Source organism: Phragmites australis, chromosome 4, assembly GCF_958298935.1.
Source record: "Phragmites australis chromosome 4, lpPhrAust1.1, whole genome shotgun sequence".
Lineage (NCBI taxonomy): Eukaryota > Viridiplantae > Streptophyta > Magnoliopsida > Poales > Poaceae > Phragmites > Phragmites australis.
The window spans coordinates 28691544-28710093 of record NC_084924.1 but is presented as its reverse complement, the minus strand read 5'-3'; the positions used below and the strand labels follow the sequence as shown (position 1 = coordinate 28710093).

The window sequence follows — 18550 nt, the reverse complement described above, 5'->3', positions numbered from 1 at the left end:
CACTATTGACTTTTAAGCAGCATGCCACCGGGGGCAGGCTGTATATATGACTTAAGAATTTTACCACTAGGCTAATAGTGGTTGACAGCATAATGAAGTCATTTAAGATATACTGCGATAATAAAGTTACAGTATTATTTGTGTAATCGTTACCACCTAATATATTTAAAGAACATAGGTTTAACTGATAGCCTATAATTTTGAGATAATTAGTTTAAAGATCTCAGTTTCATAATCCTGGATATAAAAGATCATAAGAAAAAAACTAACTCGAATGACATAAGTTTTATCCATATCGAAATGAGATTGTGTACTATATATTATGAGGTCTAGTAGTGTTTTGATAGTTGTTGTGATCACATTGTCTTGGTGTGACATTTTGTTAAAGTATGAACTAATGATGATTAGCCATTCAATGAAGCGAGAGAATATTAGTTGTGATTTTTGGCCCTAACAAACCTGACCGTATTAAGGGGATAATGGCCCCACTAATGCGCCTGTGATCGCTGAGCTCCACCTAAATTGGTTTCGGTCCTGATTACCTAGCGCCTGGCGGCCAAACGATAACTAATATCCCTTAGGCTCGTGTAAACCCCAAAATTCCGATCTAAATCATGGCACTACTGGTGGCCAAAGGCCGATGCTGACACCGGTGAATTGCCGGCGACTTCTACAACGCATCTGTTGTATCTACTACACCTTCTCGGCTCATCTTCACCTAAGTACAGAACCCTGTGGCAGCTCTACTCCGATCCGTCAAGACAATCGACTAATGTCTTGGCCTAATCAAGGTTAGATCATGTTGATCGTGCTATTCCGCTGCTAATATATGGTGCTTAGTGATTGGGTTAATCATGATCACCTAGTTTAGGTGTTTAATGATAACACTCTAAACGTCAGAGTTACCTATAAAATGGACGGTTCTCTAACAACGGAAATTTAAATTCCTGTAGATCCAGCCCTGCCGTATACGGAGGTCAATCCAGTAGTGGTTGGCTATGTTTATCTGCTTAAACTACCTGCATGAATCTGCAGAGAGCCGACAGTCCTAGCTATTTTATTTTTCGATAACGACGGTGTTAGCTAGTCTCTATGCAGCATTCATTTGTGAGAAAAATGAGTGCGTGGGTGGAACTATTAGGTATGTTTGCTACGAGAAACCAATTTATTCTGAATATTGATATATATACATCAAGGGATTATCCTTAAATTATTGTGGGATGATCTACTTCACTCCTCGTATTTATACTATACATGTGTTATACGTTGATAGAGAATGAGCAGAGAACCATTGACTTGACCAAACTAAAGAAGGGAGTTCAGGTTCGAAATTACGATCAGATGATTCATCACCGTCCCGTTCCTCAAACAACTAGTCTGTCTCATTTTGGACGGTTCTGAAGAAATAACCAACGTTTGATCATCTCATGGACGGCCTTTGGACGGTTCAGAAGAGAAATAACCAACGCTGATCATCACCTTTATATTTTCGACGTTTCCTCGCTGGACTGCTAAGCGGCTTGACAGTTAATGGCGACCTACTAGCAACTCCCCAAATAGAATTTCTTAGAGTCCCACGAATATGACCTGATCAACGCTCATGTCAAAGTCCATGCCAATTAATTCGTGTAGCATCATGGGCCATGCTAGCTAGCTCTCGCAGAATATTAAACGAGAAGGATTTGAGCAAATTAAAGCTCCAAACTAGCAACTAAAAACCAGATTCTTTAACGCGTTTCCAGCAGCATCTACCAGACTGTCTCTCGCTGTCATGCCGTTCCTGGCATGGGCCACCTTCTTTTCCTCGCTCCTCCACGCTTCCGGAAGGCTTCGCAATCCAGGCAGCCATGGTCCTGTTTGCAAGGTCCGGCTTTAGCTCTAATGTTTTTACCTATAGATCTTATGGCGTGTCCAATGTTATATGAAAGTAGGGTTTGAATAATAATTCTTTTGTCTTTTAGAAGGGCGTGAACATTGGAGGGGTAGACTCGAGGCATGCACAAGCGGAATGCATGCCCACCATTACATCACTTGGAGACGGAAGGAGGGCAACCTCATCTCTAACCTTAAAGCCGCATGCCACAGAGCTCATCGTTGTCAATGCGTATAGCCTTCGCAATAGGCTTCCGAGCTTGCAAACGATGCCATGGTATCACGTACCTCCGCTTGGCAGCTAGGGTTCGACGGCAATGGTGATTCATGTGGCGGTGGCCAATCCACTATTACGAGTGGATAGTAGATCAGGTTCAGATGAACATGTAGGGTGGGTCGATGGCGAGGAACAGTTGGGTTTTTTTGGGCGAAATCTCGACAGCATTGCTGATCATTTTGTGTGAGAAAGAGATCGAGTCAAACAAAAAAGACAAACAACCGAGGAGGTTTCAGTGGATGGAAGAGGAAGGTGTTTTTTTATAGTTTAATTTGAACCATTGACGCAGAATGTAGGCCCTTAACTTTGACTTTGGAGATGTACTTAGATCCAACTCGTACAGAAAACGGGCTAGCTATCTGAACATGTTCCATCCATCCATCCATCCAGAAAAAATAAAACTCTCCAGGTCCGCTTAGCCCCGGTTTCAGAATTCCTTGGAGGTAGACCGTTTGGCCCAGCCAGCTACGTACTCAGAGAAGCCAGGAGCCGGGCCGAACAGGCCTGCCTATATATAGCAGACGCCCCCGGCTGGTATAAGCATGTGCAAGCAACTACACAAGTAGCTTAGCTCTCTAGTAATTAGATCGAGTAAGATCCATCGATGGAGCTGCTTCCTCTGCTCACGGTGCTCCTCCTGGCGCTCGCCGTGGCCATCCTGGCCAGGATGGCCATTGCGCGCCGCCGGTGCTCGCGGTGCTACCTCCTGGACTACGTCTGCCACAAGCCGTGTGACGAGCGCAAGGTCACCACGGAGATGGCAGGCAACCTGATCGAGCGCAACAAGCGGCTCGGCCTGCCCGACTACCGCTTCCTCCTCCGCGTCATCGTCCGCTCCGGCATCGGCGAGGAGACATACTGCCCGCGCAACATCCTCGAGCAACGCGAGGACTCCCCAACCCATCAGGACGCCCTCAACGAGATGGACGCCTTCTTCGGCGAGGCTATCTCGGAGCTCTTCGCCAAGAGCGGCTTCGGGCCGCAAGACGTCGACGTGCTCGTCGTCAACGTCTGCATGTTCTCCCCGGCGCCGTCGCTGGCCTCGAGGATCGTGCGACGCTACGGCATGCGCGAGGACGTGGCGGCGTACAACCTCACCGGCATGGGGTGCAGCGCCGGGCTGATCGCGGTGGACCTCGCGCGGAACGCCCTGCGGACGCGGACGCGCGCGCTGGCGCTCGTGGTGTCTTCGGAGTCGATCGCGCCCAACTGGTACTCCGGCACCGACAAGTCCATGATGCTGGCCAACTGCCTGTTCCGCTGCGGTGGCTCTGCGGTGCTGCTCACCAACGACCCAGCGCTCCGCGGGCGCGCCAAGATGGAGCTTCGCTGCCTCGTGCGCGCCAACATCGCCGCCAACGACGATGCGCACGCGTGCGCGCTGCAGCGCGAGGACACCGAAGGCCGCGTAGGGATCAGCCTCAGCAAGGCCCTCCCGAAGGCCGCCGTGCGCGCCTTCGCCGTCAACCTGAAACGCCTCGCGCCGCGCATCCTCCCCGTCGCCGAGCTCGCGCGGTTCACCGCACGCCTCCTCTCCAGGAGACTCCTCTCACACCTGTACGCCAGTAAGAAGGCCGACGGCCCCAAAGTCAACTTCAAGACCGGCGTCGACCATTTCTGCCTCCACCCCGGCGGCACGGCCGTGATCGAGGCGGTGAAGCAGAGTCTCGGCCTCAACGACGACGACGTGGAGCCTGCGCGGATGACGCTGCACCGTTGGGGGAACACGTCGGCGAGCAGCCTGTGGTACGTGCTGTCGTACATGGAGGCAAAGGGGAGGCTCACGGTCGGGGACAGGGTGCTGATGGTGACCTTCGGATCGGGGTTCAAGTGCAACAGCTGCGTGTGGGAAGTGACCGGCGACATGGTCGACAAGGGTGCGTGGGCGGACTGCATTGACGCCTACCCGCCGGAGAGCATGGCCAACCCGTACATGGACAAGTTCGGCTGGATCAACGACGTCGAAGGCGACAACTTGGTCATCTAATTGCCACATATCCATACTACTCAAATTGTAAACGCCGAAAAATGGAACAGTTACTCTAAATTACAGTCTTGTGCGTACTTAAGTACGTCACTTAGTGTCAGAAGCTTTCAGAATTGAAGTTGCGTGCGTGTTTTTCTTCGTAAGTGGAGTATAGAACAACGTATATTGGTTTGTAAGGTGATCCGGTCGACATCACAAATGTTTGGAAAAAGGTGTAATTTACCCCTGAAATTTGATGCTTTTGCCACGTAACCCCTTGAACCGTGATACCTGGTGACTAATCTCGCCAGGTTGTAAGAGCATTTGAGGATTGGAAACCCCAACAGTTGACATCCTCCACCCCATCCCGTGTGCCACTTTATGTTGCCTCTCTAGCGCTACGAGGTGTGCCAAAGCCCCTCTGGCAACCAATGTAACCACCTCAAACCCCTTGCACCTTCCCCTCCATCTTTGTCCCTACACCTCGCACCTTCCTCTCGATCTTTGCCCCTACATCACCTCTTCTTGGCCACCGTGCCACCCCTTCTTTGTTGTCTTCAAGGTTGGAATAATTGCTACTTTTTCTGATTCTAAATATAAGTTTATTAGGATATCATCAGAATCTCTAATATGACGTCTTGATTGATACTCCATTTCGTTTGTTTTTTTTATGGTTAATTACATATGAAAAAGTCTTTAAAAGTATACTTTGACCATTAATTTCTTTTATAATACAAATCTTATTGATACAACTTTGACTAATTGTTGGTTAAAATTTACAAAGTTTGACTTTCTCAAATTCTAATACGCCGTATAAAAAGAAACAGTTGGAGTAATATCTATGGAAATATATTATTTCAAGAAAAAATAGTTATATATTATGAAAGTACTATTCATGATGAATCTACTAAAATGAATATTATGTTATGAATCTATATGATAATTTAGATATTTATTATCAAAGCTTATATGAAAGTATTATTCATGATGAATCTAGTAAAATCAATATTATGTTATGAATCTATATGATACCTTAGATATTTAATTTATTATCGAAGCTTAAAAGGTTTGACAAACCACAATATCTTAAATGGACACGTCGCAACCCTGCTATCAATCTAATTCTAGAGTCATAATGGCCCCCGCACTGACTCTTCGGCGCACCCAACAGAATCGCAATCCTACGTCGACAAGTTCGAAAATTCGACTGAATTGCCAAACTTTTGTGCGGTGCATACATGTTCAGCAAACCTGAATCCAACACTCTTCCTGTGCCGGGTGTCCCGTGCCGTGCCGTGCATGGTCCATGCCGCAAGCTGCGGGCAACCAAGCAGCGTAGCACTGGCAGTCGTCCGCAAAGCGACACTGCGTCTGCCACCCCGGCTGAAAACAAGTGTCGGTCGGTCCGATCTGGGCTGCGCTGCCCCACAGTCCAAATCGCCAAGCATGCATGGAGCCCAGTGGAATTGAAGGCAAGTGAGCTGTGGAAGAAGGGAGACGGCCGCCCGGCCCCGGCCCGGGCGCGCAACTTGCAGCGCCGAGAAAGGATGCGCGCGCATGTGCACCGCGGATAGGGAGACGCACACGCAAGCAAGCACATGCAAAGGTGCCCATCGCCTCGCCGGCCGGTTGATTGCTCGCCGTCGACGTCTCAGCCTCCTTGTCCATCCGGTCGAGGCGTGTTGTGTTGTGTGAAACAAGACAAGACAAAGGATAGATAGTTAAACAGAGGAGATCGGGTCGGCCTGTCTAATACACAAATTTAAGGATTGGGAAGCATCCTTTGGCAGTTTGCAGCATGCCGAGGCAGGAGGATCTTGCCAAAAGGAAAAAAAAAGAAAACTAAAAAGAGAATCAGGATTAGGATAGGGGGCATTTGAACCCGATGTGAATCCAACACGCAACATTCTGATCTGGAGTCAGACGCGCTACCATTGCGCTACGGATCCGGTTATGCTATTGAAAGTTATAAGTTTTATATAGTGGATATTACGTTGCATATTCTTTTGATCACCCGACGCGCCGGTCCTCTCAATTAATAAGCGGCGGGCGTCAAAAAAAAAAGAAAAAAAAAGAAAAAAGAAAAAAAGCGGCGGCCGGCGGTGTCCACAAACCGGAAGCTGCCAACTACACATACCGGAAGCTGCCAACTACACATACCGGAAGCTAAAGGAAAATTTTCATTTGGGGATGCATGCCTAGCGAGATTTTGCTTGGAGACTCTTCAGTTGCCTGTGTGTTGTGCATTAAACTTGCATGCATGTGAGCATGCGTGGGCGGCAGCAATATAATGCCAAGAAAGAGTATTAACTAGGGGCAAATGAGTCAATTTATGTGGCTCCTTGGTTTAGGTGCTGAAGAGAAACACGCCTTATACTTTTGGACGGAGGGAGTACTTTGCACGCGCATGGCAGCTACGATCTCCCGGTGGCGCTTGGCTAGGGTTCACTCGTACTTTTGATACGCACTACTGAAAAAATCATTTTCACAAACGGTTCAAAAATCTTGTGTGGGATAATTTTTCGAACCATCTTTGAAAAAGAGTATTTACAAATCAGATTTGTACAGACAGATTTTGAACCGTCTGTATAAAACTTTTGTACAGACGACTCTAATTATTAGCCGTCTGTACTATAGAATATCATAGACGACTTAGAGTCATGAGCCGTCTATGATATAGTAATAGTACAGACGGCTCGAAACAAGATCCGTCTGTACTATACAACAGAGGTCGTTATAAAAAACATTTGTACAGACGGTTGTATTTCTAAAACCATCTGTACTGTCATATATACAGTACATAATCAATATATTACTGAATGTAACTGACATATCAACAACAAAATATACACAACAGTATACCATACACACAACAGATCATCTACATTAAAACTCCATACACTTTATAAATCGAACATCTTCATTCAATATCACAAAGTCAATTTTACAAAGCCTCGCAACATTACAAAGTCACAAAGTTTTCGGGATCATAAAATTCACTGGTCTCCTTTATGATCTCCACAAGTATGAAGTGGACGAGCTGTTTTTGAATATACATTAGACTGTCCTTTATGAGATTACCTGTAGAAAATTTATACGTCTGTAGAAAAAAATTTAAGTAGTTAGGCACAACGATGAAAAATGCATTTTAATATATTATAATTACACTAACCGACGGATATACTTGTGCACTAGAGTCAACAATTTGCAGTATATATTGGGCAACAAAGAACCTATAGAGGCTGGTGCCCTGTGGCTGCATGTGACACTGCAGAAATTTATAGACAGTATATTTAGTTCTATGAAATGCATATTATAATGGTAAATTGATGTGCGATGGAGGAATTATTATCAGGAACTGATGTTGGTGGGTCGTCGAGGGTTTATATCTCCCTACAATCCTGTCCATCAAAACATACTTCGTGAATGCCCTTATCAACAAGTCTGTCAGATCTGAATACCTCTCTGGGTCGTAGTACATCGAGTCGAGGTATATGCAGTGTTGATTGTGTGTATAGATACAAACTAGCATCCAATGGTCTCGATAGTTATACGGTAGAAGAATAAGGTCCTTCAATCCACAGAGAGCGACAATGGCCTCCACGACGTACTTCTCGACCTCCTCCAGAGACCAAGTGATCGTTGACCCACATACGACCTGTGGGTCGAGGAATTCGATTCTCGGATTCTCTCTCCTGGCTTCTTGAATCATAAGTCTACATATAAGAGTAATGTAGATGAATGAGTGTATGAATGAGTTAGGCGGTTCATTACGCGTAGACCATGATTAATAACACTTATAGTGTCCAACACCTCGGAAGACCAATGTCCAGCTTGTCAAGACGGTAGAGGAGGAATAAATCCTTGAATGTCATGAGGAAGGTTCCAGCTGTTTGCAGAAAATGTTGTCGTTGGTACTTGGCACTGAAACAAGGAGAAAGATGTTTCTCCTCATAGAACCTCTTCATGTATAGGTCGTGCAGAATCATACTTGCCCAACCCGATTGCTCTAACGCTTTCTTGCTCAGTAATGGCTGGCCAGCCACGTACGTGTTTGATAGAGGTTCTTCTTATACCTCCTTCTTGTCTTTCTATTTGCTGGCTATGCGCTTTCCGTGAGGTGCCATTTTGGCGGACTGTTGGCCAAATTTGCTGGAAAATTTTTGTTGCTCATGTGGTGAAGAAGGAGATTTGACCTTCCGTGGAGCACGACAAAAAAGAGAAGTCGCTGCCATCGTGTACTGGAGATAGAGGCTGCAGAGGTGGTGGAGGGGCAACCAGTGTTATGAATTTCTTTGACCACTGGATAAAGGAGTGGACGGCCTCCCTAAGTGTCCTGATATCATCCTCTGGGGAAATAGGAAGTGGGAGGGACGTGCAATTCGTGTACACCAAGTCCACTGACACCCTCTCCGCACCAGCTGTAGTGGGGGTCCGTGAATCGCCAGTTCCCCATCACATGGGAATGCCAAGCATGTTCCAACCTCAATGATGTTATCGGAGTAAACAGTGGTGGGAAGTAGGAATTTGCACTTGGTGGCAGCCTCTAGGTCGTCGATGGGGTATCTCTCGCTAGGGACCTCTTTCTGAATGTTGTCAACATGGGGGTCACCTTCAAATCTGCCGATAGGGAAGTCATTTTGATCAAACATGTTATCTAGAGCTTTATCTAGTGCAGATGCGCAGCTGCTCTCGTACCAAGCTGATGGAGATTCAAGTGTCGTGGCTGCATCCTACTATCTCATAGCCTGTAAATGCTCCTCGACCGGTTGTTCCATCCTTTCTACAAGCATATCCATATATTCTTTCATCCTTGCTTCAACCTCAGCGACAATCTCCATTCTCATCCATCCATGCTCAGCTGTTTCGCACTCAGCTTTATTTCTCCTTCGACTCCTATATGAATCAACGTCGTTAGGGAATCCCAACTTTCATGGAATGGAAACACCTATGCCACGTATGTGACCCAGGTGCTCTATGTTTCCAGAGCCGAGGTTAGTATATCTTCTTCTCAAGATGGCTGGAATGATCCTTGAGTGGATTCTTCTGAAAGTTGCAGGATCCTTTGAGCCACTTGCTCGGGTTTTTCCTCCTTGAAGGTGACGAAACCATCAGCCGGGCGTACAACCCTTCCTCGGAACCAGTTCTGAGCCCACCTCTCCGGGATCTGTGAAAATGGTGTGGAGCGATTCTCCCGAGCTACCTGCTCATCCTCCCTGTCCCAGTCTAACTCCTTGCTCACGTACCCACCAGTGCAGAGTTTGTGGGGGTGCATGTTGCGTTACTGACGTGCCTTGTTAACCTGACTCTGCTGTTGAAATTCCTCAGACTGGCACATTGCCACAAACTCTGCCCATTGATCCACCAAGTACCCATAAGCAATATTATTGGGTACGAGATCCTGCTTCACATATGCATTATACAGCTCACTCTTGAAGGTCTTCCATGCCTTGCCTATCTTGGCTATTGCCTGTCTTTCCATGTCCTCCAAGGAGAATCCTTTAGGGAAATCAAATTGGGCTTTAATTGTTTCCCACAAGAAGTTTTTCTCGCTCTGTGGCACGGCCTTCCAGTTTGGGTAGGTTATCCTAACCCTTGTCCGTCCAAGTGAGGCGCATGCTCTACGGAATGCCGCCTGAGCTTGTTGAGGGTGTGTTGGCACGCGCGCCTCATTGACGTGAGTTATGGTATAGTGACCCATGGGCATTTGATTTTTTTCCTCGGACACCTCGCTTTCACTTCTGTGCCTGAGTTTCTTCTGCTTGCTCCTGAGAAGTGGCCTTCATATCTTGTTGAGCAGTAACCCCCTTTTGTTGTTTAGGAGAAGAAATCGGAAGCAGTTCAAGTTCATCTCCAGACATCATTTTCAAAATAGGAAAAGTAACATGTTTATTAGGAACTTGTTATAATGGTAGAAGATTATTCACATAAATAGAGGAAAGGAAAGGAATTAAGGTATGTGTATTAACTAGGTCCATCTCTTTTGTAATGTTCCACTTCCAACTTATTAGGCTTAACTAGGTCACTTCTAGCAGCTGTATCATGGATAGGTCTCACTGAGGCTAAGGCACATCTCCCTCTCTCTCCCTCTCTCTCTCTAGTCTTTAGGAGCTGTATCATGAAAAGAGGGATTTTAGCAGCTGTATCATGAAAAGAGGGATTGTGGATTTTCCCATTATAATTAAGATGGCCTATATTCTATAGATGCATTCAATCTTCATTTATTTAGATCATAAAAAAAGGAAGCAAAGGTATGTTTCTTATCTATCATTCTAAATCTTTGTGCTTATTAACAATTTAACATTACAATAATGATTCCAATTCACATTTATATGTTCATTTCATCGGTAAATATTGTTTCATAAGATAAGCCAGATGCATGATATTGCTCCTCTTTACCAAGAACAAACATTTATACATTGAAAAAGTCTTAGCCACCATGATTGTTTGAGACTTCGAGCCTATCAGGCTACCATGCAACACTAGTTGACTTGATCATATATCTCTAGAATTCTATACATATGATATGGAAATAATAGAACTATAAAATAACAGTGACATCAATAGACATCATGTGTACCTCAAGGAGCTGATAGTAAGCATTAAACATGTATAAAATTGCCCTTAGATTATGTATAACAATTGGCCCCAAGACATTAGGTGTCCTGCCCCTAATTATTTTGTTGAACTCATCATCGATTGGGCTATTATCTAAGTTCTCAACTAGCAAATAGAGCCTAGACACAGATCAAAAGATTAATGAACAGTGCTGCTGTGATCAACAAAGTGCACAAACATGAACAAACTTAGATAACTCAAACTGACAGTAGCTAAAGGAAATGAATCAGTATCAACATCATACATAAAAAAAATTAACAAGCCTCCTCTGAACCACAGCAGCTCTGAACCACATGCTTAAATGCTATCGTACTTAGATAAAAGACCCAATCTTAATTCAACTACTCATAACAGAGTAATACCTGCAAGCAACTCACGGCACGAAGGCTGGTACACCACAACAAGCCAACACGGCACGAAGGCCGACGGAACACAACTAGCCACACCTCTCCAACAAGGCACGAAGGCCGGTGGACCATAGCAAACCAACATGGTACGAAGGCCGGTGGACCATAGCAAGCCACACCTCTCCAATAAGACACGAAGGCCGGTGGACTACAGCAAGCCAACACGGCACACTACTAAAAAACTATTTTTTGAGACAGCTAGAGTGCATTTTCATAGGTGGCTCATTTGAAAAACCGTCTGCGTAGTAGCGTAGGTCCGCTGTGGTTATGGACCGCCTGTGGAAATATATTTTTACAGACGGTTCCTTATATGAATCGTCTCTAAAAATATGATGATTATCATAGACGGTTAATATAAGGAACCGTCTGTGTAAAAGATTATTTTCATAAGCGATTTCTTATCTGAACCGCCTACGAAAATAGGTCATTTCCATAGGCGGTTCACATAAGGAACCGCCTGTGAAAATGAGTGACCGGTTATCTTGAAAAAATTATATCCTTTTCATATGAATTTGGATGAGGACAAACTTTATATGAAAATTGTACCACTCAACAAGATCTACAACTTTGTAGTTGAAAAGTTTTTCATTCGAAGGTTCGTGTGAGCTGTGAGGTCTCGGGTTGGAGTGCTAAGAACCGTACGCGCGCGTATTTCACGCGAAAAATCACGTGACTTGTGACTTGCGAAAAATTTGCTTTTTTTAATAAAAAAATATCGATTCAGGGACCAATTATTATAGGCGGTCCGCTTAAGGAACCGTCTGTGAAAATTGATTTGTACAGCGGTTCGCTTAAGAAACCACTTGTGGAAATCAGTTTTTACAGGCGGCCCGCTTAAGGAATAGCCTGTGGTAATAGATTTTCACAGGTGACTCTTTTACGCCTTTGATGACAGACGGATGTGCTAAACGCATGTAAAAACGAGTTATCTACCGCCTCTAAAAATAGTTTTTGTAGTAGTGGCATGAAGGCCGGCGGACCACAGCAAGCCAACATGGCATGAAGACCGGCGGACCACAGCAAGCCAACATGTCATGAAGGCCGGCGGACCACAACAAGTCAACACAGCACGAAGGTCGGTGGAACTCACCGGGGAGTTGCACGGTCGTCGGGGAGCACTTGTAGGAGGAGGGTTGTCGAGGAGGAGGGCCGTCGGGTAGGACTCGCTGGGGAGGAGGGCTGTCGGGGAGGAGGGCCATCGGGGAGGACTCGCCAGGGAGGAGGGCCGACAGGGAGGAGCATGGTTGCTGTCACTCGTCGGGAGGAGGGTCGTCAGGGAGGACTCATTGGGGAGGAGGGCTGTCGGGGAGGAGGGCCCTCGCGGAGGACTCGCCAGGGAGGAGGGTCGACTGGGAGGAGCACGGTCGCTGTCACCGACCAGGAGGAGCACGAGAGCGGTTAGGGTTTTCTCGAGAACTTGGTGCGGCGCAGGTTAGACAGAATGGTATATATAGCGGCTTAAGTATAGACGGTTCTATAGTAAAAGCTGTCTGTACTAATATATTACAGACGGGTTATAACTTCAACCCGTCTGTACTAATATATTAGTATAGACGATTCTATAGTAAAAGTCATATGTACATATCAAAGATGGTTCTATAGTTATTGATAATTTTATGTTTAAATAGCAAAAATCCAAAATGTATCTGTAATACTAGATTAAAGCTAGTCATTTATAGTATCACATAATTAAACCTTCATCTATACTTTGAGCTTCATAATACCTAGAAGAACTCATATATTCTAGATTATCATGAAAAAAAATCTAATTCTAGATGTAGATATATTTGATCTCTCAATACTAAATTAGAATTCAAATCTACATCATTTAGTGAATAGAACAAAGCTATATCATTATGGAAAAAATCTAGATCTACATCTAGCTAGCTCTCTAAACAAAAATCTAGCCCATCTAAACCAAAATAGAATATAATGCTTACCTTAGAGAAACAAATACCAATAAATCTTCAAACTTTCATCGAAATCTAACAAATATTTTGGTTAAAATCGCCCTCTCCTCCAAAAGCTACGCGCTGTTGTTCGGCGCCACTGCTCTGCTTTGATATGGAGGTAGGGGATGATGTACTGTTCTAATAGTACATACGACTTCATGTTTGGAGCCGTCTGTAATAAAGTGTCCCACGTCCGGTTATTTTCTCAGACAGCTCCAAATACGAGCCATCTATATTAATTATACGGACGATTCCTGTTTGGAGCGGCTGTGATATCCTTTTTATTACAGACAGCTCCAAATACGAGCCGTCTGTATTAATATTATGTCTGTGATATTGATTTTATTACAGACGACTTATAATTAGAGCCATCTATAATATTAATACCGACAGTTTCTAATAGGAATTGTCTGTACTAAAAGCATCCTATCACTTCTAGAGAGATCTTGTTATTATTACAAACGGCTTTTGTTTAGAACCGTCTATGATAATCTTTGTATAGACGACTTCATAAAACCGTCTGTTAAAAAACGTTCCACTAAATTATTTTTTTAGTAGTGACATCTCTGAGAAGCTAACTGTTGTGCTCATTAAGCGATCGAGGATTAAATACACAGCATCAATTGGACGGGTGTGGCGCACGAAGTTCTGCACGTGTTTAGGGCACGTGGCAACGGAATAACTCATGTCAGGCCAAGTTGCATGAGCAGAGTACTGATTCAGGCCCTATTAGGTAAGGAATAGGAGAAGATTAGGATGCGTTTGGTTCCGTGGGTCTTCCTCATTTTGGCTCAACCGATATGTAGAATTCTATAAAAAAGCTTATTTATTGTCTGTATTTAATGTTGCAATTTGTTCAAGCAATTGCAAATATACGGTTCCATTCCGAGTCAAGAGTAAAGCCCGATTCAAACTGCACTATAAAGTCTGGCTTTATGGATACATGTACTTACATAGATAGATCTATTTATCTGTATCATAAAATAATCTTTATGTGAGTAACAATAATCTTTTTAGATAAGTGAGTGTTAGAACTCTCTTAGCATTATTTTTTTAAGAAATAGTATATGTAAATCGATCATCATTTGTACATAAAAAGAGAAAATATCCAAAGCTTGAAACATTTTAGAGATGGAACTGAGATTAACCTGTGGCATGCCAATATTAGGTACGGAACCAAACATGCAAAAGTTAAGAGACGCACATTCATCCGATCATGTGCCATCTCTCGCTAGCTGCACATGTATTGAGAGATTAATATATTACAGGGGTGGTTTAGTATACGAAAATGATCTTGTTAAATCACGATTATGATTTTGATAATTATATAATATAGTTAATAAGACTAATATGTTTGTCAAGATTACATGTTAGTAGGTCTCATGGATACAATACATGAAGAAGCCACCACAGCCGTGAGAGACAATTAGATACATTGGACAAGAGTATCCTTTTATCATCTATATATATATATATTGATGCATTTAATCGTGTTTATTCTCTAACTAATGCATATGATATTTGGAATAGTTTTATTGAAATACATGAAGACACAAAGAATATGCGTAATGAGAAATATCATGTGTTTGTTACTAAGGTTAATGGCATCAAGCGACTACCACATGAAAGTGCTAATGATATGTATTCTCGTTTGAATATTATTGTTAATGAGATCAATAGATTTGGTTTGACGCCAATTGAAGATGTTCAAGTGGTGAGAAGAATATTTCATGCTATTCTTCCAAAGTACAAATTGATTATCTCCATCATCTACGACAACAATGACATCAAGAAGATAACTCCAAGTCAAGTGCTTGGGAAGATTACCACCCATGAGATGACAATGAACATGAAGGTGGAAGCTTCTTCTTCATTTGAAGCCAAGAACCTTGCTCTCAAAAGCAAGTAAGCTCAATATCAACACATGAAGGCAAGGATGAGGAGATAAAAGCAAGAGTCAAGCTCAAGTGAAGATGAAGATGAAGAAAGCTTTGAAGAAGATGAGAAAAGTACCTCAAGTGATGAAGAGATACATCCCGAAGTCGCCAAGCTTATCTCACAAGTAGAGAAGAACATCAAGAAGATCAATGTAAAGATTGATCACCCAATCTCCATGAAGGACTTAGTCAAAACAATTGATCACATCAAGAAGGAGAAGAAAAAGACCAAGAATAAGAGGGAGACAAGAGGAAGAGCCAAAGTATTCACAAGCATAGGGAGATAAGTGAGTGATAATGAAGATTCAAGCTCAAACGATGAAAGCCTCACTATCCACTCCTCCAAGAGAAGCTCTTCCTTAAGGTCGTCATCACATAAGTCGTCATTGTGCAAGTCATCACACAAGTGTCTTGTGGCTAAATGTATGGATAGCGATGTAAGTGATGATGAATCCGATGAAGATTGTTTCTTAAGGGTCCTTTGTTGCTTATTAATCAAATGAAGGAGTTCAACATAGGAAGAAGTGGAGAAGCTCAAGGTGGACTTAACGAGACTGAAGTGCAAAGGACATGTCCAACCTCCTCAAGATAAACGTGTTTTCATAGTGAAGAAGATTGCGGAGGGGTCAACTATGACATGCTTCAAATGCCATCAAGAAGGCCACAAGTCCTTCCAATGCAAGCAAGTGAAGAAGAAGACTAAGGAGAAGAAAAGATGATAAACCTCTCCAACAAGATCTCCAATCTCTACACAAAGCCCAACTACAAGAACAAGATAAAGAGCAATCACTACAAGCTCAAGGAAAAGGAAAATGGCAAGTTGGTTGCACACATGATTGGGAGAAAGGATTGGAGGCGGAACCAACCTATTTGGGTGTTCAAGAAAGTCATCATCAACATGAAGGGGCCTCAATCGGTTTGGGTCCAAAGAAGAGTTGAAGCCCGAGGTGGCTATGGGTATTTGGAAGCTTGGGTTACAAGATGGAGTGAAGATTAAAGCAAAGAAGCCAAGTGTAAAACATGGGTGCATTGATGAAGATTATGATCATCACATACCTAAATCCCCATCCAAAGGTAAAAGAGGTAATGAAGCTAGATACAAAATCCTTTCATTTGATGTAGCTCTTTTTACCAATTCCTACGATTGCATGTGCTTATTTTAATTTATTGCAATGTCTAGTATAAGTCTCATATGGTAGGTTTCTTATGTTTCTCTCTTATCCATGAGCAACTTACATAGTTTATTAGTTGTAGGTTCTTTTCTGAAATTAGTTTTACAATTGATAACTTTTATGTACCACGATCCAATCTTTAGGATAAATCTCCATTATTATCAATAACAAGTGCTTATATCTCACAAGTATTCAAGACTTATATGCACATATTTAGGGGGAGTATATCATATAGGTTGTGATTTTGAGACCAATATGTGTTGCCAGTGACATCTTTGATAATCTCATGGAGCAATCAACATGTCCCCGAAGGTATGCAATGCTCAAATGTTTCAATTGGTGTCATTGTCAAATCTTTGCTCATTTGAGGTACCTCTATGCATAATATAGCTTAAGCTTCCTATCTTGACATATTGTTTCGTTGTGCATATGTTTTATTCTCATCATATGTATGCACACATATAGGAGGGTTTAGACTATATTATGTGAGTTTAATTAATTATGATCCATGTGCTTTCATAGCTTACAATTGGTATAATTTATTTGTAGTGATATCCATACAATTGTTATTCTTTTATTGTATCATGATTTTTGAAGCTTTCTCCCATGTGCTATAATATTTTTTCCTTGAGTTTAACATGTGTTTATAGTCTTTTTTGGATATTGTTGACAATGGGGGAGAAGTTTGATGACTAAAATATGATGAAAGAAAGATGAACAATGCGAGGAGATTGTAGAAACAAGCAAGACATTTAGAAATACTGAAGTTGACAAAGGGGGAGAAGAAAATATGCTAGGCGCTTACATTGATAGAAGAGAGGCTTTTCATAGGTCGTTTATGGGAGATAGTGGCAATAGAGAGAAGGAGAGCCATAACAAAGGAGGTCTAAGTGGTAAGAACATGCATCCAAGCCATGTGGTAAGACTTTGTTGTCGCTTATGACCTTTATGTTTGGTATCATTTATTATTTGCCACTTGCTTTGGTTGTTTTGTCATCAATCACAAAAAGAGGAGATTGTAGCGAAAATAGTCCTACTAGACCATGATTGTGATTTTAGTGATTAATGACAATATAGTCAATAGGACTAACATGTTTGTCAAAAATATATGTTAGTAAGTCTCATGGATGCAATACATGAAGAAGCCATCACAGCCGAGAAGTCACAGGAAGATTTACCTCATCAGATGGTCTGGTGCTCTAGGTGTTGAACTCACCGGAGCATATTTGACAAAGGAAAGAGAGGCCTAAAGCCCTCACCAGAAGGTCCGATAATCAGAGAAGATGCACACTGGAGCATTTTTTCCAGAGAAGGTTGCAACCATTGAAGTTAAAGATCAAAGCACCGGACGATCCGGTGATCAATGTGTTATACACACTAGACAATGAATAGTGCAAGAGGCAGAACAAAGTTCAACTCATCGGATTGTCCGGTGATGAAGGTTGTGCACACTGTAGCATTATTTTCAGAGAAAGTTGCATTGACTTGATTGGCTGAAGTCAACTCACTAGATAGTCCAGTGATAAAGTGATGTGTACCGGATGCTTACACCAGAGCAACTTACATAGAGATCCAGCTGGCTCGGATGCTAAGTATATACTCACCGGATAGTTCGGTGATGGAGATGAAGTATACACTGATGTATCCGGTGTTCACAGAGGCTTAAGTGGGGTTCCAACGGTTAGTTTCTGAGAGTGTACTCACAGGTTAATCTGGTGTTAGTACTATTGTTTTCACCAGATCGTCCGGTGTTAACAACTTTCCTGATTTGTTGGGTTAACGGCTAGGGCGCGGGTTTGAGGCTATAAATACCTCTCTACTCAGTCATTTGAAGGAGTGGTATGCTGTTGGAGTCTAGAGAAGTTTATGTACACATGAGAAGATATCCAAGCCACTAAAGTGCTTAATGTAATTATCCAAAGCGATTAAGCACAAGATTAGCAAGTGATTAGTGCTTATAGGACTAGAAAGAGTGTTGCTAGGTGATTTCTACATAGAGAATGAATTAACGAGTGATCCAACCTTGTACCAAGTGATACGCCGGTACATTGGAGTTTTAGTGACTCACCGGTAAGCTTGTTGACTCTCCGACTTAGCGTGGAGCGACGACAAGACGATTATACGGGGACGCAGAGACTCTTACTTTGGTGGCTCAAGCTCTGAAGTGATCACGCCTGTAAGGAACCGGAAGATAGAATACTGGTGAGGCCTTCTCTTGATGGCTTGGTGGCTCATCTGAGTGTAGACCTTATCTTTGTGACTTGATGGTTCAAGAGCCATGACCGGGTACCGATCGGGAGCATATCCTTTATGGAGTTTCAATGTAGAATAGGAGTGACATTCATGCTA

The 18550-nt window shown here is 43.1% G+C and overlaps 1 protein-coding gene across 1 annotated transcript; it reads left to right on the top strand.

Annotated features, from left to right (window-relative positions):
- The first annotated feature begins 2703 nt into the window (after nucleotides 1–2703).
- On the top strand, nucleotides 2704–4498 carry LOC133916016 (3-ketoacyl-CoA synthase 12-like). Its single transcript, XM_062359477.1, has one exon. The coding sequence runs from the start codon at nucleotides 2754–2756 to the stop codon at nucleotides 4134–4136; it is 1383 nt and encodes a 460-aa protein (XP_062215461.1). The 5' UTR covers nucleotides 2704–2753; the 3' UTR covers nucleotides 4137–4498.
- The last annotated feature ends 14052 nt before the right edge of the window (nucleotides 4499–18550 follow it).